Genomic DNA, 24179 nt, shown 5'->3' with positions numbered 1-24179 from the left:
AAGTCTGGTGACCAGATTAGCGGTCGTGGTGCTGTTGTTTTGTTCGGGTGTTGGGTTCTTGGTTCGAGTCGGGTTATAATGTTCCAGATCCATGATACGGCTCGGTTTACACTGCCCGTTTAGTTTGGGTCTCAGCCTCGTTTCGGTCAACCCGGGTCAGACCCGGTCAACTCAGTGAGTCAACTCAGTCAACAGGTCAACCGAGTCAACGCAGCGAGTTGACTGGTCAAACCAGGTCAACTCTGTTCGGGTTCGAGTCAAACCAGTCAACACAGCAGGTTGACTGGTCAATGTTGGTCAACTCGGGTCAACGAACGGTCAACGGCAGTCAACTCTCGGGTCAATCGCGGTCAACTCAGGACCCGGTAAAGTTTAGACGTAGCAAATATTTACTTCGTTAGCTTAGATAGTTAGTTTACGCGACCGAGCTCGACCCGACTCGATTATTTACTAGTTTAGGTTTTGATATTTTGGCGAAAGTCACATTTTGATTACATTGCGTGGATTATTGTTGTGTTTTGACAAAATACGACGATTTTTATTGTCGGTTTATTCGAAAAACAGAGGAAACTCTGTCCGTTTTCCTAAAAACCCGTAACATGAGACGTAATTACATTCTAAAAAAGACACTTTTCAACAATTCGAGTTTTTCTTATAAGATATAATATAGAGATATATTTATTTGACGATGTTTTTCGAACTATAAAACGAAGTTGTAAAACGACGACAAATTAAATAACTTCATGTACTTTCGTAAAATAAATATAATTGGTATATTTATTTCAAATGACTATTATTCGACGATTATTTATTTCCACGTTTAGAGACATCGAAACCCGATACACTTTGACAAATAAATATAATTATTTATTTTATTTCAAACACCAATATTTCCGAATACTTTTATAAAATAAATATGAGGTTTATATTTATTTCGAATGTCAAAATTTCCGAACACTTTTATACAATAAATATAATGTTTATATTTATTCGAACGACTATTATTCGGCGATTATTTAATATAAATATAATTGTGTGTATTTATTTCACCGTCGATACTTCGTGTAATTTTATTAAATAAATATAATGTATTATATTTATTCCAAGCGTCAACGATAAATTGCCATACCATATATGTTTATATCTTTTTGTTTCCATCATATGAAAACTACACGCTATATTACCACATCACATACGACATATCGAATACGTATCATCTTATCTACGTATTTCTATTCACGACGACCAACACGACATCGAAAGTATATATTTATATTTGAATATATATAAATATATATATCTTAATCACTCGAAAACTAAGTCGATCTCGAAACTTAGTTTTATCCTGATTATAAACAGGATCAATTAGCCATAGAATGGTTATTCTAAATCAAGATAACACCTTAACTGAATCGTTTAGCTAATGATTCGGCAGAGCTCGGACACGTAGCTTAACTACGTTGTTTTATTAGAAAACTTATAATTATTCCTTGATTAGGAATGCTTTAGTTGCACGCTAGCGAGGTCACATTCTTGGAATGACATCATGGAATCACTTTTAGCTAGCTTTGCACAAGGATGTCGAGGTGAGTTCATAACCCCCACTTTTTACTGTTTTACATTTTTATAAATGTATTCGGGGGTGGAAAGACATGCAAGTTTTGCAAAAATAAACAACTTTTCGTTGAACGAAAACTCATATTTCTAAACCATATTGCGAATGGATTTCAAGGAACTCAAATGGTTTACGAACGGTTTATACTAAACATACTGGTCTTACAAAACAAACGCGTATTTCACAAACGTGCATGATTTTCATGACTAGTGACAGGAATGTCCTAGTTACTACAACGGGACTGGGTTGTTCTGCGTACGAACAACGAGACAACCCAATGGGTTTATGTCCCCCTTTTTCTTTTGAAATACATATTAACTATGGTATGATTAAGCTATGGAATGAACTCTTGGATCACGTGCGAATAGGCGCTAACTTAGGCACCATTAATCCTTTTAAGGACCACGGAACAGGGGGTAGATCTATCGGGTACGGGCGAGCCCCACTCACGGTCCTTGTGCGGCCACTTAGAGTGCTTTTGTGTCCCTGTCGAAGTGAATCGACACTTAAATCGTCTACCGGGTTGAGTGCTTCCTATGTCGGCACACATATTAATGTCTTAGCTACACATTAATGATCAACATGTTCATAGACGCATTACATACCTACTTATAAACTGAACTTTCAAATGTTTTTAAGATTCATTTGATGTAAACTTACAAATACATGGATTTACAAACTTTGGTAACGTTTTCAAATTATACCTAAGTAAGAGGACGCGCTGATCCTGCTTATAAAGGTTCGTTTGGGCTCGGCTCATTCTCTCTCGTGCAATGCACAAAGACTCTTGTGGGCTAGACTCACAATTTTTCATATATCATGCCAAGAAAATAATTTTACTATATTTTCTCAACAACTTTGAAACCGGTTATCAAAAAGATTTCTTTTAAATCTTTTTAAAACAAACTATGAACTCGCTCAACTTTATGTTGACTTTTTCGCATGTTCTTTCTCAGGTTGCATTTTCAAAACTATGGAACGGTTGGAATAGGAGAACCCATGGGAATTCGAGTACTTAGCGGCGTTCAAAATTCTAGAAGTCTTAGCTTAATTGCTTCCGCTGTGCAATGAAGATACCGGTCCAGTCACGCCAGCTCTGATATTTCGGGGTGTGACAGATTGGTATCAGAGCTATAGGTTTCAGCGAATTAGGTTTCTGTAGAGATACCTAGGCTTTAACCTCACTATCCTCTGGGAACTTAGACTTTTAAGACTTTGAATACATACAGAACGCCTAAGACTCGAATATGGGTTCCAACCGTTGCCGAATATAATGAGTCAACAATTTTGGTTTTAAAAATACACAAGTGTTGCGTTTGATACACGGTACACGAATCGATAACACACAGTAAGCAAAACCTGGAGGGTTTTGATAACACGCATATAGGACCTTTGGGAAAACTCTTGATAAGAAACTTATGTCGAAATTCATTAAAGGTCCTCAAGTAGGAGCCGAGAGTGTTAACTCCGGCACACGCCATCATATTATGTACATTGTCTATGCTATTTTAATTACCCTAGCAGGTAATCTACGTGGAACGAAACGCTAGTGCGCGAGTGCACATGAAACTTAAACTACACGTCAGCGGACGTCGAAGTATATCACACACGACTTTCGAGGCAAGGCCTCGGGGAAAACACAAAGGGACACGACAACAACGATGCTAATCTCGTCAGCGGGAGAAGATTTCACAGTAGTCGATACTTAGTCTGAAGAGACTCACAATTGTTGGCGCTGCAAAAGAAGTCACACGTCTTCGCATTCCCCCTATTTCATTTATGGCGATCACGCTATGTTCGACATTCCATGGTAATGTCAACTAACAAACGATTATCAAGCAAAATTCCAGGTAAAGTCCTTAAATTTCTTTTGTTGAAATTTCGACTTTTTGCATATAGTGAGTAGATTTTTGCATCTCTACTCCACCTAAGGGTCATTGCATCGTGAAAATTTTATTTCATGATAGCGAACACTCATTTGTTTCATTTATTGACAAATTCATATGTACGCATGCATTGTTTGTCGCGCATGTGGCTCGTTGATTCGTGAAGACCATTGGAGGGCTTCACTCCAAATTGTTGTTTTATCAAAGCTCAAATATCATTTCGCTATACCTGATCTTTGCATTATTATTTGAACGGATACATTATTGCAAAGCGTTGACTCCTTGATATCCAGTCAACGAACCCGTTGAAACTCATTTCTTTTGAATACATTACATGGTTTGTTCATTGTAACCATGTCAAAATTCTCTTGTCAACACATGCATTCATTGTTGGAATGTGACTAAACCAAGTTCAATTGTTTGAACTTGTACGTATTACATATTCAATTCAAAGTTCCATATGATGGATTGAGGCCATCATATTCGAAAATATTCCTAACAAGCACTTCATTTGCTTTGAACTATAATAGGCTTGTTTGGTCTTCGACTTCATTGAATCGTTTCTTTGATCACGATCACCTTGTGGTGTCGGAATGAACTTGTAGCTTGGGCTAATCATGATCGAGCCTTTCATGCAAAATATGGTGATGCTTGTTTGGTCACCGCTATTGTTGAATTATTTTATTCACTACGACACCTTGTGGCGTCAGTATAAACTTGTAGCTTGTGCTAATCATGAACAACCATTTCATGCGAAACCATGTATGCTTCTCGTTTGACAAATCATTTAAATAGTCTTAATACAACTATGTATTAAGACAATGATACACCAGGTTCGGTTGTATTTCAGTTCGGTGTATCCTTGCAATTCGATAATGTCAACACATTGATTTTATTCATTTAACGGTTCGATTGATGAACATTTTCATGTCTATGTTAAACGAATTTGTTGAATTCGAGTTTCATTCATACAACAACCAACGCAAGATTCCGTTGGTAGTGAATTCTATTGTTTCAAAAATTTATTTGCATGCTGTGAACATTCATTTGGAATTCAATTGGTCAAAATTCCTTTTTTGATGAACCCCGTAGACTTGGTCGCATTGGTGATACTATCACTACGCTTCGTTCACTTGACATCAATTTCTTGAACAAACTCAGTTGAATCGTTGGATTTTTATCGATGCAAAATGTCCTTACCTTCACGTAATCTAAATAGATATTGATTCAATTACATGCTCATTCACTTTGCTATTCTTCGGACTTACCTAGGAATGAGGCAACTCTGAGGAAATAACATAGACTAAATTTCGAGGACGAAATTTCTGCAACAGGGGGAGAATGTGACAACCGGTAATTTACGGCTCTTAATTACGTGATTAACAGGTGATTAACGCGATAATAAATAGTGTTTAAGACATGGATTAACTTAATTAGGCCTTTGGAGTGCCTAGAAACGTCTATCCGACCTTACAGTGCGCGAACGGTGGTTTTACAGAGAAACATGTTAAACGTAAAACGACAACGAAATGAAACCGAACAAAACACTGACAATGCCGACTAATATTAAATTTTATGATATATTTTTGATTCGTAATTAAATTTTTATATCCGTAGTCGAAACCGAATCGAAAAACATATTAAAACGAACAAACGACGTGTTTTACGCACTTGTTATGCAAACGGCGTTCAGACGCGATGACAACGACTACCGACACTATTTTAATTATTTTGAATCTAAAACTTTATTTTACGACACGTATGGAGTTCGGGTTTGGAAACGGGTCTCGTAGGAATTACGGACCACTTAATCACGAGATTGGGCTTGTGGGCCTTGGGCCCAAGCCCAAGCCCATTAGGGAAACCTAAGTATTTAAGAGTGAACAACCCTAATACTCCTCATTTCACTACAGCCGCATATGAAGTTTTGTCCTCCTGATCCTTTTGTGTTTTCTGCTAATCAAAGAACACCCACACATACAACACATTCTTATCTTCGCAAATTACTTATACACAACACACACTCAAATGAAGATCAAAGCTTCTATCACCACAACACCTTCATCTTCACTTACATCTCCCTCTCGATCTACTGGGCACGAGAACCGGAGCCGAAGCCGGCACTGACGCCGGTGGCTTTCAGGCGAAATACCCCCCCCCCTTTCCGATCTACGCGACTCCTCAGGCGGCGAACGGCGATTAACGGTGGTGGCACTCGGCGACGGCGACAAAGAAAGAAGGAGGGAGATGACTGATCTAGAAAGAGAGAGAGAGCTGATCAGCGGAGACACTGTTTTTCCGGCAACGGGTTGCCGGCGACGGAGCCGTGACGGCAACAGTGGCAGCATCCGCGATTCGAGCTATTTTCTTCGGTGAGTTTTTGGATTTTTATTCTTCTTTCCTTGTTCGATTAGATCCGACTCGATCCACGTTGTTTCAGCCGATCTGGTTGTCGTTTCAGGCGATAATTGATGTAAATGATGGCGGTATTATGTTGGTGAAGTCTGGTGACCAGATTAGCGGTCGTGGTGCTGTTGTTTTGTTCGGGTGTTGGGTTCTTGGTTCGAGTCGGGTTATAATGTTCCAGATCCATGATACGGCTCGGTTTACACTGCCCGTTTAGTTTGGGTCTCAGCCTCGTTTCGGTCAACCCGGGTCAGACCCGGTCAACTCAGTGAGTCAACTCAGTCAACAGGTCAACCGAGTCAACGCAGCGAGTTGACTGGTCAAACCAGGTCAACTCTGTTCGGGTTCGAGTCAAACCAGTCAACACAGCAGGTTGACTGGTCAATGTTGGTCAACTCGGGTCAACGAACGGTCAACGGCAGTCAACTCTCGGGTCAATCGCGGTCAACTCAGGACCCGGTAAAGTTTAGACGTAGCAAATATTTACTTCGTTAGCTTAGATAGTTAGTTTACGCGACTGAGCTCGACCCGACTCGATTATTTACTAGTTTAGGTTTTGATATTTTGGCGAAAGTCACATTTTGATTACATTGCGTGGATTATTGTTGTGTTTTGACAAAATACGACGATTTTTATTGTCGGTTTATTCAAAAAACAGAGGAAACTCTGTCCGTTTTCCTAAAAACCCGTAACATGAGACGTAATTACATTCTAAAAAAGACACTTTTCAACAATTCGAGTTTTCTTATAAGATATAACATAGAGATATATTTATTTGACGATGTTTTTCGAACTATAAAACGAAGTTGTAAAACGACGACAAATTAAATAACTTCGTGTACTTTCGTAAAATAAATATAATTGGTATATTTATTTCAAATGACTATTATTCGACGATTATTTATTTCCACGTTTAGAGACATCGAAACCCGATACACTTTTACAAATAAATATAATTATTTATTTTATTTCAAACACCAATATTTCCGAATACTTTTATAAAATAAATATGAGGTTTATATTTATTTCGAATGTCAAAATTTCCGAACACTTTTATACAATAAATATAATGTTTATATTTATTTCGAACGACTATTATTCGGCGATTATTTAATATAAATATAATTGTGTGTATTTATTTCACCGTCGATACTTCGTGTAATTTTATTAAATAAATATAATGTATTATATTTATTCCAAGCGTCAACGATAAATTGCCATACCATATATGTTTATATCTATTTGTTTCCATCATATGAAAACTACACGCTATATTACCACATCACATACGACATATCGAATATGTATCATCTTATCTACGTATTTCTATTCACGACGACCAACACGACATCGAAAGTATATATTTATATTTGAATATATATAAATATATATATCTTAATCACTCGAAAACTAAGTCGATCTCGAAACTTAGTTTTATCCTGATTATAAACAGGATCAATTAGCCATAGAATGGTTATTCTAAATCAAGATAACACCTTAACTGAATCGTTTAGCTAATGATTCGGTAAAGCTCGGACACGTAGCTTAACTACGTTGTTTTATTAGAAAACTTATAATTATTCCTTGATTAGGAATGCTTTAGTTGCACGCTAGCGAGGTCACATTCTTGGAATGACATCATGGAATCACTTTTAGCTAGCTTTGCACAAGGATGTCGAGGTGAGTTCATAACCCCCACTTTTTACTGTTTTACATTTTTATAAATGTTTTCGGGGGTGGAAAGACATGCAAGTTTTGCAAAAATAAACAACTTTTCGTTGAACGAAAACTCATATTTCTAAACCATATTGCGAATGGATTTCAAGGAACTCAAATGGTTTACGAACGGTTTATACTAAACATACTGGTCTTACAAAACAAACGCGTATTTCATAAACGTGCATGATTTTCATGACTAGTGACAGGAATGTCCTAGTTACTACAACGGGACTGGGTTGTTCTGCGTACGAACAACGAGACAACCCAATGGGTTTATGTCCCCCTTTTTCTTTTGAAATACATATTAACTATGGTATGATTAAGCTATGGAATGAACTCTTGGATCACGTGCGAATAGGCGCTAACTTAGGCACCATTAATCCTTTTAAGGACCACGGAACAGGGGGTAGATCTATCGGGTACGGGCGAGCCCCACTCACGGTCCTTGTGCGGCCACTTAGAGTGCTTTTGTGTCCCTGTCGAAGTGAATCGACACTTAAATCGTCTACCGGGTTGAGTGCTTCCTATGTCGGCACACATATTAATGTCTTAGCTACACATTAATGATCAACATGTTCATAGACGCATTACATACCTACTTATAAACTGAACTTTCAAATGTTTTTAAGATTCATTTGATGTAAACTTACAAATACATGGAGTTACAAACTTTGGTAACGTTTTTCAAATTATACCTAAGTAAGAGGACGCGCTGATCCTGCTTATAAAGGTTCGTTTGGGCTCGGCTCATTCTCTCTCGTGCAATGCACAAAGACTCTTGTGGGCTAGACTCACAATTTTTCATATATCATGCCAAGAAAATAATTTTACTATATTTTCTCAACAACTTTGAAACTGGTTATCAAAAAGATTTCTTTTAAATCTTTTTAAAACAAACTATGAACTCGCTCAACTTTATGTTGACTTTTTCGCATGTTCTTTCTCAGGTTGCATTTTCAAAACTATGGAACGGTTGGAATAGGAGAACCCATGGGAATTCGAGTACTTAGCGGCGTTCAAATTCTAGAACTCTTAGCTTAATTGCTTCCGCTGTGCAATGAAGATACCGGTCCAGTCACGCCAGCTCTGATATTTCGGGGTGTGACAAAGGGATGGGTTGAAAGTGAACCAAGCCCTTCTATTTATACCAAACCAGTCTCTTCACATGGCCTCGTGCCCATGGGGCACAACCCCGTATCCTTTCTACTTTGTCTTCATTTAATGATCAATGTCAGACTGTATGCACACACAGTCATGTGTGACAGTAGGCACGACTGTGTGGTCAACTTTGTGGCATCCATTTTGAGATTATGCATATCTAGGAGTTAACTACGGTCCCGTGTCCTGGAGACACGACTCCGTGTCCCTTGTCTGCTTTGTTTGTCTTGATCTGCACGGACTCTGATCTGATTCAGTGATGGGGCACGACCCCGTGTCTGGATGGCATGACCCCGTGCTTGTCTTCTGGATTGTTGTTTTGGTCTTGAGGTGTAGCTTCGGGGGTAGGCATGGTGTGTTAATTCCTCTTTCTTGTATTTGTGTTGGTATATGCTGTTCTTTTGTTCCTTTTGAACGTCTAAGCTCATTTAATTCTGAAAATCAAAAGTATACAAAGAAATGCACTTTTTCCAACATTAGTACATAAAAAGAGTTGATTTTATCCATAAAAATTAATATGGGTAAATAATGTTCCCTCAAATATACAAATGAACAATAACATAATCTCTCTTCTCCACTCACAACCACTCAAAATCATCTTTTATATTATGCAGAACTCAGTCACATAGATATATAGAGAATGGGAACATATTATATAGAGTAAAGTGTCATTTTGGTGCCTGAGGTTTGGTCACTTTTGTCATTTTAGTCCAAAACTCAAATCTTTTAAATCTGGGTCCCTATGGTTTCACTTTTATTGCCATTTTGGTCCAAAAATCAAAACAGTTGTTATTTGGCTAATAAAATCTAATTATTTTGTTTTTTTCTTCTGGGGCAAAATGGTCCATTTAAATTTACTATAACATATTATTAATTAAATTAATTATATTAAATAACCCTTTAACCTCATAAATGTTCAGATTATGTAATCCTCCCCAAAATGTATCATCTTCCACCAAAATCGTCCCAAACCCTCCCAACCACCATCACTTGTGCTATTGTGATTCGAGTACTAGGCTTTGTATCAAGCATTTTCGTAATTAATCATCGTGCGTCTGTTGAAAACCACGGCGGATACTTGAAATCACCTCGGTAAATCTTCTTATACATCGCGATGATGTTATCGTCCAGAAAAGGTAAGAATCCGGCGAGAAGAATGTACAAAATTACTCCACACGGCCAGGTATCCGCTTTTGCTCAGTCGTAACCTTTTTTGCCAATCACTTCCGGTGTGACGTACGCTGGAGTACCAAATGTCGTGTGTAGCAATCTGTCCTGACGTATATGATCTGAAAAAGCACTTAGACCAAAACCCGTCACTTTCAAATTAAAAGAGTAGGCACACCAGAATTTCATACTGTTCTGGTTTTCTGAAATACCCTCAAAATCACACAAAATCCCAAAAAAAAATATCTCTCTCACCACCGCTCAGGAATGCAGAGATATAAGAGATCTGCGGCTCTTCAACCGTGTGCGTGCTAAAAAATCCACCGGCGGCAGAACTTGCCACCGTAAACACGTGGAAGACAGGTGAACTTGCTGCAGCTATAGTGTCAAATTACTCATTTATTACATACAATTTTTGTATACTAGATCAATTTAAGAAACAACGGTGTACCACTCGGAAAATACGAGTAGTTGGGAGGGTTAGTGGCGTGATCGTAGTTGGGAGGGTTTGGGATGATTTTGGGGGAAGATGAAATATTTTGGGGAAGATGACATAATCTGAACATTTATGAGGATAAAGGGATATTTAATATAATTAATTTAATTAATTACAATAAATTCAGATGGACCATTTTGCCCCTGAAGAAAAAGACAAAATAACTAGATTTTATTAGCCAAATAACAAGTGATTTGATTTTTGGACCAAAATGTAATGCCCTGCTTCTTCGTACTTTCCATAATTAGAAAGTCTTGTTTGTATTTCTATTTTTTGGAAGTCTTGTGTTCTTATAGTCGTTCTTTCGTTGTTAACGTTGTAACATCCGAGACTTGAATCATAAATAAATTCGTATTTCTTCAAATTCGTGTTATACGTACTTTATACGTTTAAATTCGTGAAACATTTGATACATATTCGTAATTCTTGGAAACTATGTGTTAATCTTGCAAATACGTAAAACTTACGAATAATATGTATTTTGAATGCATATGATACTTAAATACGACGTACATACGCTTAAACATACTTCATTATAATTTTTTTATGTTAATGTTACATGTTTGATCCTTATAATATGCTTTTATATCATATACGACCCTTAAAACATCTTAAAAACCTAAATAAGAAACAAGAGGGGATAATTATGTCACAAACTAAAACACAAACCACACCAGGCCAAGGCCTGGCGGGCCACGACTCGCCCCACAAGAACCCACGCGGGCCGCGAGCTAAGTGAATCCGGAAACAGCCTAATCAGCTCATCCATTGGTCGATTTTTGATGGGTTTTGATTGGTTTAAATTGTGCTTCTTGCATTTAAACCTCACCAACCCAATCCTAATCCATCCCCTATATAACCCAAGCTTCCTCCAAGCATTTTCAACTTTCTCAACACTCTCTAAGCACTCCCAAATACTCTAAAAAACGCAGCTGATTACGAGTGCAAGACAGATTCATAACATCTTACAAAAGTGTGCATATCTCACTCTTTTCTTAACCTTTTTCCTTGATTCATTTTCCTACTTTCTTGGAACAACCTTAGGAACATTTCCACAGGTTTTCCATGGAAAACCAAGGTCTGGAATGTCACCAAAAAGGCTCCAAAGTGGACTAAACTTTCTATTTTTGATTTAAACTTTGTTAAACTTAGTTAAACTTAGTTAAAATTGAGTTATCTCATCTCATTCCTATGTCCTTATGCTCATAATCAATCGAATGGTTAGTTGGGCTTAAAAAAAGGTTGAGACATATAAAATCAGAGGTTAAAGCCTCATAATCTTTCTGTTTTGGTTAGGGTTTTACCCACAAGTAGTGTTCAAGCTTGAAGCTTGATGTTGTGTGATTATAGGACAAGCTTGGGCTATCCTACTTGAAAATCCACACACTACTTGATGTTTTCCATAGATTAGTTGTTCTTATTCATTTCATACTTGTAAGTTCATGACCCTCCTTGTTGTTTATAACAAGTGTAGTGGTGAACCAAAGAGGTACCTAAATGGAAGACTTGTTCTTCCTACCTCCTACATGACATATATGATAAACGAAGAGGTTCCTAAATGGAGGATTCATCCTCCTACCTGATGCTTGACCTATATGACTATATGAACATTATATAATACTTATATATTAACCAAATAATCGAACCTTTGATGATGAATTAGTGTTCATATGTCAAAGTACTAGATTACATCATCTAAGCCTTAATAACTTGTTATGATTCTAATGGGTATTTTACCCATGAAAACATTCTAACCCTTGGGGTTTCATAGTGTCAAACAAGTATTATACGACTAGATGATTACTTTCCATATGTTATTTTCTTGTAATTTAAAATCACCGAATCTATAATCTTTCATTAAAATCTCCATACTCATCCACCTATGTATCTTCGTGTAGAAGGACAAGGTGCTCCAAACTAAACTACCAACAACTCTCGCGGGATTAACAAGTGGAAAGCTTGCAAAACCGTGAGTATACTAGAACCCCTTCTTTACGTTTACCACTTTTTGGGGTGTAACATGTTACTTATTAAACTTACACATGAACTTTATTCGTAAATGCACAAACGTTCCTATTACATGCTTGCTTACTTGATTACTTAATACATGGAACTTGGGGTTATTCGTTTTGTGTTACACTTATCATTAGCTTCGATCGAGCCTATCCTTGACATATAAGCGCTGTAGGATTAACGCACCACCCGTCGACTTGAGGTTATGTCATGAGCTTATTGTGTTTCATCATTGGTTTGATTTGTTAGACACATACCAATTTTAATGTTTATCTTGTATCATTAGCTTGCCATGAGGAATCGCTTAAACTTATCTTTTTATGCTATGTATGTACCAAACTTGTATAATCGCCTTTGCTATTGCATTGAACTTTATTTTAAACATGTTACAGGTTGAGGATGACGATGCTATGAAATGAAGTAACGTTGATGCTTAGATACACATATAGACGCTTTAGGTTTAATATGTTGTATCAATTTTGTTTATGTTGTTATGTATTTTCATTGAACTTGTTGTTATTTGAATTTCCTTGTAATGTTTGACAATTCGATTTATGAAATGAAAACGGTTGATTTAAATATTGTCACAAATAGTGTTATGAAGTCTCTTGCAATCTCGTTTTCGTCTCACTCCGGTGTTTTTGCCATCGGTTGGGGTGTGACACAAAAAGGCAGCAACACGTCACCACCCTTTGAACATCCCAAAAACCAAAACTAGCATCCTTATCTATCTATCTATCTATCTATCTATCTATCTATCTATCTATCTATCTATCTATCTATCTATCTATCTATCTATCTATCTATCTATCTATCTATCTATCTATCTATCTATCTATCTATCTATCTATCTATCTATCTATCTATCTATCTATCTATCTATCTATCTATCTATCTATCTATCTATCTATCTATCTATCTATCTATCTATCTATCTATCTATCTATCTATCTATCTATCTATCTATCTATCTATCTATCTATCTATCTATCTATCTATCTATCTATCTATCTATCTATCTATCTATCTATCTATCTATCTATCTATCTATCTATCTATCTATCTATCTATCTATCTATCTATCTATCTATCTATCTATCTATCTATCTATCTATCTATCTATCTATCTATCTATCTATCTATCTATCTATCTATCTATCTATCTATCTATCTATCTATCTATCTATCTATCTATCTATCTATCTATCTATCTATCTATCTATCTATCTATCTATCTATCTATCTATCTATCTATCTATCTATCTATCTATCTATCTATCTATCTATCTATCTATCTATCTATCTATCTATCTATCTATCTATCTATCTATCTATCTATCTATCTATCTATCTATCTATCTATCTATCTATCTATCTATCTATCTATCTATCTATCTATCTATCTATCTATCTATCTAGGATTAGTGTACCCTCCAGCATGTCATCATCATCATCAAAGATGATCATTCTGAAAAGCTCCGATGGAGAAACCTTCGAGGTGGAAGAATCGGTGACGTTGGAGTCACAAACAATCAAGCACATGATCGAAGACGACTATGCCGACACCACCATCCCCCTCCCCAACGTCACCAGCAACATTCTTTCCAAGGTCATTGAGTATTGCAAGAAGCACGTCAACTCACCCAACAACCCGCCTCCTGAAGATGATCTCAAAGCCTTTGATGCCGACTTTGTTAAAGTCAATCAGAGAGCACTTTGTTTGAACTAATTCTGGTTCGCTTCTTTCTATTATTGTTTTCTGATTAATATTTATTTTATCTTGTTGTTTCCAACAACTGCAATAGCATTTCATTTCATTTGGGGCACTAACTAGTGGTTGCCGGTATTATTTGGGTGCTAACTAATAGTAATTGTTTGATTCAGGATGCTAATTATCTAAACATCAAGAGCTTGCTGGATCTAACTTGCCAAACAGTGGCAGACATGATCAAGGGAAAGACACCTGCGCAAAACGTTCAACATCAAGAATGATTTCACATCGGAGGAAGAAGAGGAGGTTCACAGGGAGAATGCATGGGCGTTCGAGTAAAATTAAATCAAGTTTGCTAAACTAAATTTATTTTATAATGCAAGTGGTGGTGGTGGTGGTGGTGGTGTAATGTGGATTCTTTTGTGTTTTTCCTAGAAACTTCAAACATCCTTAATTTGGTCTCTGTTTGAATTCTGCTGTTTTTATTTTTTTGGTCTTAATTTTTTAACAAATTGTTTGGTCTTTGTTCGAAATCAGATTCTATTTGAAGGAATCGTTTGGATTTTTGGATCATCCTTTTGGTTGACTGGTTCTGCGAAATCATGTTTGGTTTCAGTGTTGTGCTCTCATGATTTTTGTTTTGGTCAATGTTGTAGAAATCATTTTTAGGCGGCGATTAGTCGGTCATCGGAGGCCTGTCGCCTGGATTTGGCCAAATCGGCAAATCTAGGCGGTCAAAGTCAAAATTGGCCCAAAATCGCCCAAAATTAGGTCAAATTGAACCAAATCAATCATGTGGAACGCATTCTTACCTTATTTCGAACAAAGATCAATGCAATGAACGGTCAAAATTGGGGCTAGGGTTTGTATTTTACTGTGCGTCTGGTGAGTGAAGGAGGGAGAGACCGCGTATGAGATGAACGGATGGGAATTAGGGTTTATTATGTTTAAATATTTAACATTTAACCCCCTACATCTTTACTAGGTTATATTTAGTCCCCAAACTTATAAATTTATACATAAAAAACATAAACTAATGTTATATATATAAATTTGAAAAATTATACATTAAAAGTTCATCCCTATTAATACCTGTTAATACCGACTAATCCCTAGGCGGTGACTAACGCCTTCTACAACATTGGTTTTGGTTCATTTCTTGTGGTTTTGATGAAATGTTTTGGCCAAGCTGCCAACGGCAGTTCGTTTAGTTTTGCTGAAAATTTGGTTTACAAGGACGACCTGGATTGTTGAAACTGCCAAAACCAAAGCTTATAAATTTAAAAACCAAACGATTTTCTTTGGTTTGGTGTTTGGCCGGGTCTAGCGGTTTATGAAACTGCTACCGGGTTGTGTAAGGAACTTTTACAGTTTTATCTGTGTGAAACAATATTTATTTACTTGAACAATGCCAGCTTTAACTGGGTTATATTTAGTTATTGTTTTTTTTCTCTATTCTTTTCAATTTTTGTTTTCATTTTACTTTTAGATTTCTTGAATACAAAACAAATCAAAGACTTGGCAAAAAATTCATGATCGGGTTTTTTTGCCAAACCGGATCAAGTTAAAACACGGTTTTGGTTTGATCAACATGGGTCAGAACCGTGTTTTGGTAAGCCCAGGTTGGGTTAGAACCCAGTTTTTTAAAAGAAAAACCCTAACCTATGTTCCTATCCAAACTGATTCATCTAGGGTTGATAGCATAGTTGTTTAAAAAATATGTAAAATCGTAAAAAAAATGTTTTTTTAACTGTTATGTAGTTGTTTTATGACGGTTGTTTTTTTAAAAACAGAGCGGGTCAAGTTTAACCAGGTTTTAACAAAAAAAAAAAAAAAATCCAAACTCTGTTTCAAGTCTATGGGTTAGGTTGGGTTCAAATTGTTTCGACACAACATCATCAGCATCATCATCGTATTCAGTAAATCCCACCAATAGCAAACTCGAACTAGGAGTGTTCTGTATTTGATTCGGATTCGAAATTCGATCGAATCAATTTAAATTTGATTATCTAGCTTTGAAATCGGTTTTCAATTATCCGAGTTCGAACAAAATACAAATTTATATTTCCAACTTCGAATTCAAATATACACATGGAAATAAAACCTTCTAAATTTGGAACACTAAAAGCCCTTATAGTTGGTTTGTAGTAGTTTTGAAGTTAAAAGTACAAATAATTTATTTGTGTGAATTTGAATTAAATCGAAATTTGAATTCGAGTTTCTTTTGAACTAGGCATAATATTCGAGTAAATCAAATTTTAGTCGAATACGAATTCAAATGAAAAATAAATATTTGAAAAATTCGATTCGATTAATTCAAAACATCATTATTCGATTTGTAGAATACCCTTCACCCAAACTGGTAAAACACCTTTTTCATAAGCAAACGAAGACCAAAAATTGTGACCCAGTTAAAAACAATTAGGTGTCCACCATGCGATGATTGGAAGTGCCGAACACCATCAAAAAATAAGAGCCCATTGACAACAATCGACATAAGAACCAGAACAATGGCAGTGTTGTGGAAGTATGGAAGGCTGGAACACCTCAACACCTGCTCAAGCCGAGTTACCAGGTCAACCATAAAACATAAAAACCCGAGAAGTCCAATGCAAAACGATCCATATATCCTGATTTAAACTGCCATTGTGTCATCAGTTCTGATGACATTGGTTACTAGCTAAAACCCGACATGAAGCTTTTTAAAGACCAAACACTTAAAAGGTCATGAAAAGCTCATTGTGAGATGTTCAGTGTTCACAGTCCAGTCCGATTTGAGTTACAAAAACTCTAGATTGGACCACTCGCTACAGTTTTAAAAAATAACAAACCTAACAGGCCAGGTTGGTTGGTTGCCAAAGTTGGGCGGTTTGAACCCCTTTTTTCGGAAAAATTCAAAACAGCAAGTTTGTGTTGCACTTTTGAAACTGTTACAAGATGTTTTATGTATATTATAAATATATATATGTATAACGGCATATCCAAAAAATGAAAAAAAAAAAAAAAAGATTAAAAAATAAAGGCATATGACCAGTTTGGTTTAAATGCTCGGTTTCCATATTTCAAGCAGTATAAATCTCAAACTAATCAAACCAGCTAATTTGCTTATGTATAGGCGTTTCAACGGTTTATGACCACCCCAGTTGCCAAAAGTACCCAAAACGTAGCAAGGCAGTGTCTTAAATTAATACCAAAATACACAAGTTGCTATCATTGCTTAAGACTTACAATATCTGCTTACAATCCAGTAACGAAAGCGCACATTCAACTATTGTTACACATGAAAAGTATGCAAGAAACGCAAATACCTTCGAATCAATCAGGCAAAGCAGTTCCTCTCTCGAGATTGTTCTTGATCTCGAGCGTGTATCTGCCAAACGCGCGTTCAATCTTCTTATTGAAATGCTCGTTACGGTCATTAATGGAGTCGATGTCCTTCTCTTCATGAAATCTTCTTCTCCTACTAAACGCATTCCTCTTCTCATCTTTGTCCCTTAGCTCCTTCACCATCCTTTCAATCTTATCCTCTGAAACTTTAGGTGCCTATTGATGTACAAACATGTTTATTTTTTTATCAAAATAATAATAACAAAAACACGAGAAATTTGATTTCCTGATTTACCTTTCCATATTGCAGACTTGAAGCTTCTCTGTAAAACTCAGGATCTGCTTCCTTCATTCTGTTGTATTCTTCAAGATCAACGTCAATCTTCTTTGTCCTTTTCTTGTGCGCATCATACAAGGTTTTCTGATTAAACACTGTTCAAAATTGTAGGTTAGCAGGGTACTGGTGAGTTCTCTAATCACAGGTAATGAAAAAAAAGAAAATAAACAGCCGAAGGTCCAGATTTGTGGCCTGTATTTAAACATGTCCGGCCGGATTCATACGCACTTCAACTCTTTCAAAATTCTAAATTTGAATATAACCAACTAGGTTAGTTCCCCGTGTGTTACACGGGTTGAACAATTTAAACTATATAGCATAGATATTTCCTGTAAATGCAAAACAAAGACAGAGACATTTACATACCATATTGACATAAATGAGTTAATATAAATGTAACCCATCAACCCGTACATATTAATTAATGTCGTAGAGTTCGATAAGACGGCTCTAATATATTTTATATATATATATCAATAATATATTTAGTCTAACATATTAATATTATTATGAATTTCGAAACTTGTTTAGCTAGGATTTAAGATTCTATTGAAGTTTTAGTTTAACAATAGGTTATTGAATTAATAATAAGAATTTGTATTAGATTAGATTAAATATTATTATTATTTGTATTAGATTAGATTAATTATTATTATTATTATTATTATTATTATTATTATTAGTATTATTAATAATTTTAATCAATTAAATGAGAGAATGAAAAGTATCTCAAAACAGGTTTCTTTTATTATACAGTATAGAAGATATAGATGTATGTATTGAATATGTTCACAATATCTTTAAGTTCCTAAGTTCACCTATTTATTTATATATTATATTAATGACCGGTTAAAGTTATCCATAAATAATCATATTCAAATTCATAATCTATGTTACTATTCCTAAGCTTCTCTAATCTATACTATATATAATATATAATATAATTTTAGTTACAACAGGTTATTGAATTAATAATAAGAATTTGTATTAGATTAGATTAAATATTATTATTATTTGTATTAGATTAGATTAAATATTATTATTATTATTAGTATTATTAATAATTTTAATCAATTAAATGAGAGAATGACAACATATTAATTAATGTCGTAGAGTTCGATAAGACGGCTCTAATATATTTTATATATATATATATCAATAATATATTTAGTCTAACATATTAATATTATTATGAATTTCGAAACTTGTTTAGCTAGGATTTAAGATTCTATTGAAGTTTTAGTTTAACAATAGGTTATTGAATTAATAATAAGAATTTGTATTAGATTAGATTAAATATTATTATTATTTGTATTAGATTAGATTAAATATTATTATTATTATTATTATTAGTAGTATTATTAATAATTTTAATCAATTAAATGAGAGAATGAAAAGTATCTCAAAACAGGTTTCTTTTATTATACAGTATAGAAGATATAGATGTATGTATTGAATATGTTCACAATATCTTTAAGTTCCTAAGTTCACCTATTTATTTATATATTATATTAATGACCGGTTAAAGTTATCCATAAATAATCATATTCAAATTCATAATCTATGTTACTATTCCTAAGCTTCTCTAATCTATACTATATATAATATATAATATAATTTTAGTTACAACAGGTTATTGAATTAATAATAAGAATTTGTATTAGATTAGATTAAATATTATTATTATTTGTATTAGATTAGATTAAATATTATTATTATTATTAGTATTATTAATAATTTTAATCAATTAAATGAGAGAATGACAAGTGTCCCAAAACAGGTTTCTTTTATTATATAGTATAGATATGTTTCTATTAGTGCAAAATGAGTAAAATGTCATTTTCGTCCCCAAGGCATAGTTGTTAATAGCGAATAGCGACAAGGGACCTATATGCTACATTGCGAATAGCGACCGCTATTTTATAAATAGCGACACACTAGAAAAAGAATTTTGAAATTTTTTATATGTATATTATATCAGAATACCTAGGTATATATGCTACTTTACATGTATATTTAACAAAAACCTATAAATCCAGCTATATCTAATTGCTATTTACATCAAAAAAAAACCTAACTGTCGCTATTCACGCTATGACCCAGATAGCGACACTTGGTTGCCTCGCTACATAGCGCGCTATAGCGGCCGCTATTGACAACTATGCCCTAAGGTTGGCCAGTTTTGTGACTTTCGTCCAAAGGTTTGTTTTTCTGCATCTGGCTCCAAAAGGTTTGAAATCTTGCCATTTTCATCTGGCTCGTTAACTCCATTCATTTTTCTCCGTTGAGTTGGGGGAATTTTCGTCTTTTTGCTAACTTAAAGAGCAATGCGGTTTTTCACTTTTGGTAAAAAGACCGAATACCCCTGAAAAAGACCGAATTGCCCTTTAAGTTTACAAAAAAAGAAGAAAATTCTCCTGACTTAACGGAGAAAAATGGATGGAGCTAACGAGCCAGATGAAAATGGCAAGATTTTAAACCTTTTGGATCCGGATGTGAAAAAACAAACCTTTGGACGAAAATCGCAAAACTGGCCAAACCTCAAGGACGAAAATGTCATTTTACTCTTCCAAAAATTCTAACTTGATGCTAAACCAAATGTAATGATCAAGGCCAGCGTATATTTCACTGAAACAAAATTCATACTAGACATATTTAATGAATTGTTGATAGCAGATAAATGAATATGAAAACACATACCATCCCAACCAGCTGGAGCAGGTTCCTTCTCCCATTTTTTGTACTTTGTTTCTGCCACCTGCTGCGTATCTAACATATATGCTTCTTTCATATCCAACCCGTTTGCATCTAGAAGTTTCCCGATCTTCTTCTTCCTCTCATCCAACCACTTCTGTTTTGAAATTCCCCTCGACTCTTGTGGACCATCCTTTCTTTTCTTTTCTGCCACCATGGCACTTTGATTGGCTTTCCTTGCCTCGTTCTGCACATATACGATCAAACATACATATATGATTATACTCTTGACACATAAAAAATGTCGTAAAACATTACTACAAGTAGAAAAAAAGCAGTTACCATCTTCAGCCTCAACTCAAATAGCTTCTTTTGTTTCCCTGTAAGCTTAGTGAAGTCCACTTGTGGTTGATCCTCAGTGGTGGTGTTGTCATCGCCACTTGGAAGATCATCAGGTTCACTTTTTTCATTATCTGGGAGCTCAGTTTGAACAGATGTTGTAATTGAAGTCGGTTGAGAGCTTCTGGTTTCAGCTTTCAAGCCAGCTAAGATTATAACAAGAAGTCAAACTCATGGTTGTTAATGGCGAATAGCGATAAGGTACCTATATGCTACATAGGTATAGATAAATGGCGCGCAACTATTTTATAAATAGCGATACACTAGAAAAAAATTATATGTATGTTATATCAAAATACGCTGGTATATATGCTATCATACATGTATATTTAACAAAAACCTAAAATCCAGCTAATTTATAGCTATATTTAATTGCTATTTCTATTAAAAAAAATAAATAAATAAATTGCTACAACCCTAATAGCGAGCCTAGACATATACGCTACGTAGCGCGCTATAGCGATCGCTACGCTCCCTATTGACAACAATGGTCAAACTTTTAATCAATCATCTCCATATCCCTTAATTTCTTCATCTTAACATAAGTTTTTTACTTTGTGTACCAAATTCATGTTCCCCCAAATTGATAAAGCAACATGCATTAATCACTCAAATGTGAATTGTAATTTAAGAACGTGTCTAACTTCAGATTCCCCTTGATAACAACTAAGCGGAGAGATAGAGAGCACTAAATAGAAGTTCAAAATATTTTCTAACTGACCAAAAACAAAGCCATCTCTCAGACTCTCACATGACTTGACTCGTTTCAGTATTTTAAATTTGAAAAAGAACACATGTTGCACATCTTCATACGAAACAAGCATTTGGTAAAGATAGTTAAACAGTACAAACTATGAGCAAACTGAAGTGTAACGGGAACACAAAGCAATAAGCTACAGAGAATGCCACTAGTTAGAAACCAAACCACACGAAACAAAACGTGTACATTTAACTAATTACACTTACCTGGTTCATTTTTAGCAGCCAATTTCTTGGCCTCAGCAATAAACTTGAAGCAAAATTCAGAACATTCATGGTACGGATTTGACGAATTTCTGCAATCCGGATGTACTCCGGTTTTACCAGTCATCTTTTTCGGCTGTGTATATTCCTGCAGACGGCGAAAAAGAAGATAAATTTTCACAAATCACTCCAAAAGCTATATCTATAAATCAATAGTAACAGAATCAAATCAAACAAAGAAAAACATACACATCACAAACCACCCTGTGCAACTAACTACATAGGGCTCAAAAAATTAATCAGTAATTAGGGCAAAACGATACGAACACATCCGAACGTAACTAGACTCGAGATTTAACCAATCAAAAACCCTAAGATGCTAGTTTTGTAGAAACCCTAGATCTAATAACAACTTGTTAGAACACAAATTCAAAATCAACACAGGCTGCGATTACATGTAGATATTGGTGCAACGTAGAAGATATATACAGCGATTTATATGTATCTACATCATCACAGTTCGGTAATCGAATAGGGAAATACCTTGGAATATCGGAAGAAGAGTGCCGGAAACCCTCGCGATTAGATATTTAACACCGTTTGTGTATTAGCTTCTGAGCCTATAAAAATTAATTAATAAGTTTTTTTATATTGCGTTGCAGCGAAACCGAGCAAATGATAACGTAAAACAAACGTGATTTGAAAATAAAACATGTTGTTTAGAAAGTGAAACCATTAGAACGATTTAGTTTATTAACGTACCGTTTTATGATACCAAATAAATACTTTATTTTGAGTATAACCTTGTTTTTAACAAAACCTATAACGGAATGTCAGGGAAAGAAATCAAGCACAACTACGTACTTAAATTTTTAGAAAAAAGTTACAAACGTAACTTATTAAAGAAGTATCAAATTAATCGATAAATTAATATATGTTCAAAAAAAGAAAAAAAATAATTATTAAAAAGGTAAAGGAAATATATGTTTTAAAAAAAAGGAAAATATGTTATTAAAAGTAAATATAATAATAAACTTTTATAATATATTAAATAACCAAATAATAAAATAATAAAAAACTATATATTATTATAAAAATAAACTTACTATTCATCATCTCTCGAAAACAATATATAATATATAATATATAATATATAATAGATCTCTAAAGTAAACGAGGGTAATTTGGTCTTTTAAACATTATTTATTTTTTAGTTCTTAAACTTATTACACTTAAATCCTTAAGTTTTAATATAATTATTAGACTATCTCCAATGCTAAATGCGCCCTTAGGCGTCCTTAGCTGCTGTTGTGGGTGGTTTTCTGAACTCATATCCTGGATTATATCCTGACTTTGTTGTTTTTTATTATGACCAGGATACCGGATCAGGATATTTGTAACATCCTGATGCAGTATTCTGATAGCTACTAATTAATCACGTGCAGGTTGCGGCTGCAAGCTTATAACGTTCACAAGGCTCGGTCTTCCTGAAGACTCGGTCATGGCAGTTCGAAGAAAGACGTTGGAAGCCTGAGGAAGAGGACTATAACGGTCAAAAGGGAATATTCGAAGTTCCCCAAGATTATAGGATAGATTGTTATTTCTGTTTACTATAAATAGGAGTGTACGGATCGATAGAAACACACAACTTCACTTACTTTTTTCACTCTCTTAACAGCTACAATCACTCGCAATCACACTCACCAAACACTTATACTCGAAATTCATTGTAACACTTAGCTGATCTGTACAATATCCTGCACTGTATCCTGAATTTTGAAGTAATAAGAAGAACAAGGCAGCCGACGATTGTCAGCTCCCGAGGTTTTATGCCGGAGATCTAGATTGATCAAGGGCGTTCCTCGTATATCTCGTGTCAACCTTTACATTTCTGCTCATTGTTTGATTGTTGATATAGCTTGATATCCTGGGCTATATCTTGAAACTATTTTTGCAAATTAATAAACCAACACATTTTCTTCAAAGTATTACTAGCACACTACCTCACAAAACTAATTTAATCACTAAATTGCTTCGGTAATTTTTGACCAAAACAATTTGGCGCCCACCGTGGGGCAAGTGGTGCTATTTCTACTAAAAGCTTTCCTAAAATCACTACTTGGTTTTCTATTTTCAAAGTTTTTTGCACAACTATTTTCAATGGCCAAAGTTTTTTGCACAGCCTCTGCCACAAGTGGTCCGGTGCTTCCACCACCTCCAAGGACGCAAGCTTCTTCGCAGTCTCAAGCTCCTCCAAGGAGGATTGAAACTCACACATCTCGAGATAT

General features: G+C 35.1%; 1 protein-coding gene and 1 pseudogene across 3 annotated transcripts; one reads left to right on the top strand and one right to left on the bottom strand.

Moving 5' to 3' along the window:
• Positions 1-13894: 13894 nt before the first annotated feature.
• LOC110882389 lies at positions 13895-14618 on the top strand (annotated as a pseudogene).
• A 2717-nt stretch (positions 14619-17335) lies between these two features.
• On the bottom strand, positions 17336-22535 carry LOC110885573 (pre-mRNA-splicing factor syf2). 3 transcript variants are annotated; one of them, XM_022133271.2, is made up of 6 exons: positions 22435-22535; positions 21895-22039; positions 20872-21074; positions 20536-20776; positions 17794-17930; positions 17336-17714 (listed from the first exon to the last, which is right to left on the bottom strand). In XM_022133271.2, the coding sequence occupies exons 2-6, from the start codon at positions 22016-22018 to the stop codon at positions 17487-17489; spliced, it is 933 nt and encodes a 310-aa protein (XP_021988963.1). In that variant the 5' UTR covers positions 22019-22039; positions 22435-22535; the 3' UTR covers positions 17336-17486. The 3 variants fall into 3 exon arrangements, with proteins under 3 accessions (XP_021988963.1, XP_021988965.1, XP_021988964.1); XM_022133273.2 differs by having other exon boundaries at positions 22347-22436; XM_022133272.2 differs by lacking the exon at positions 22435-22535 and adding an exon at positions 22141-22363.
• Positions 22536-24179: the final 1644 nt, after the last annotated feature.

This window comes from Helianthus annuus, chromosome 10 (genome assembly GCF_002127325.2).
Source record: "Helianthus annuus cultivar XRQ/B chromosome 10, HanXRQr2.0-SUNRISE, whole genome shotgun sequence".
NCBI lineage: Eukaryota > Viridiplantae > Streptophyta > Magnoliopsida > Asterales > Asteraceae > Helianthus > Helianthus annuus.
This window is presented reverse-complemented; position numbering and strand designations above follow the sequence as displayed.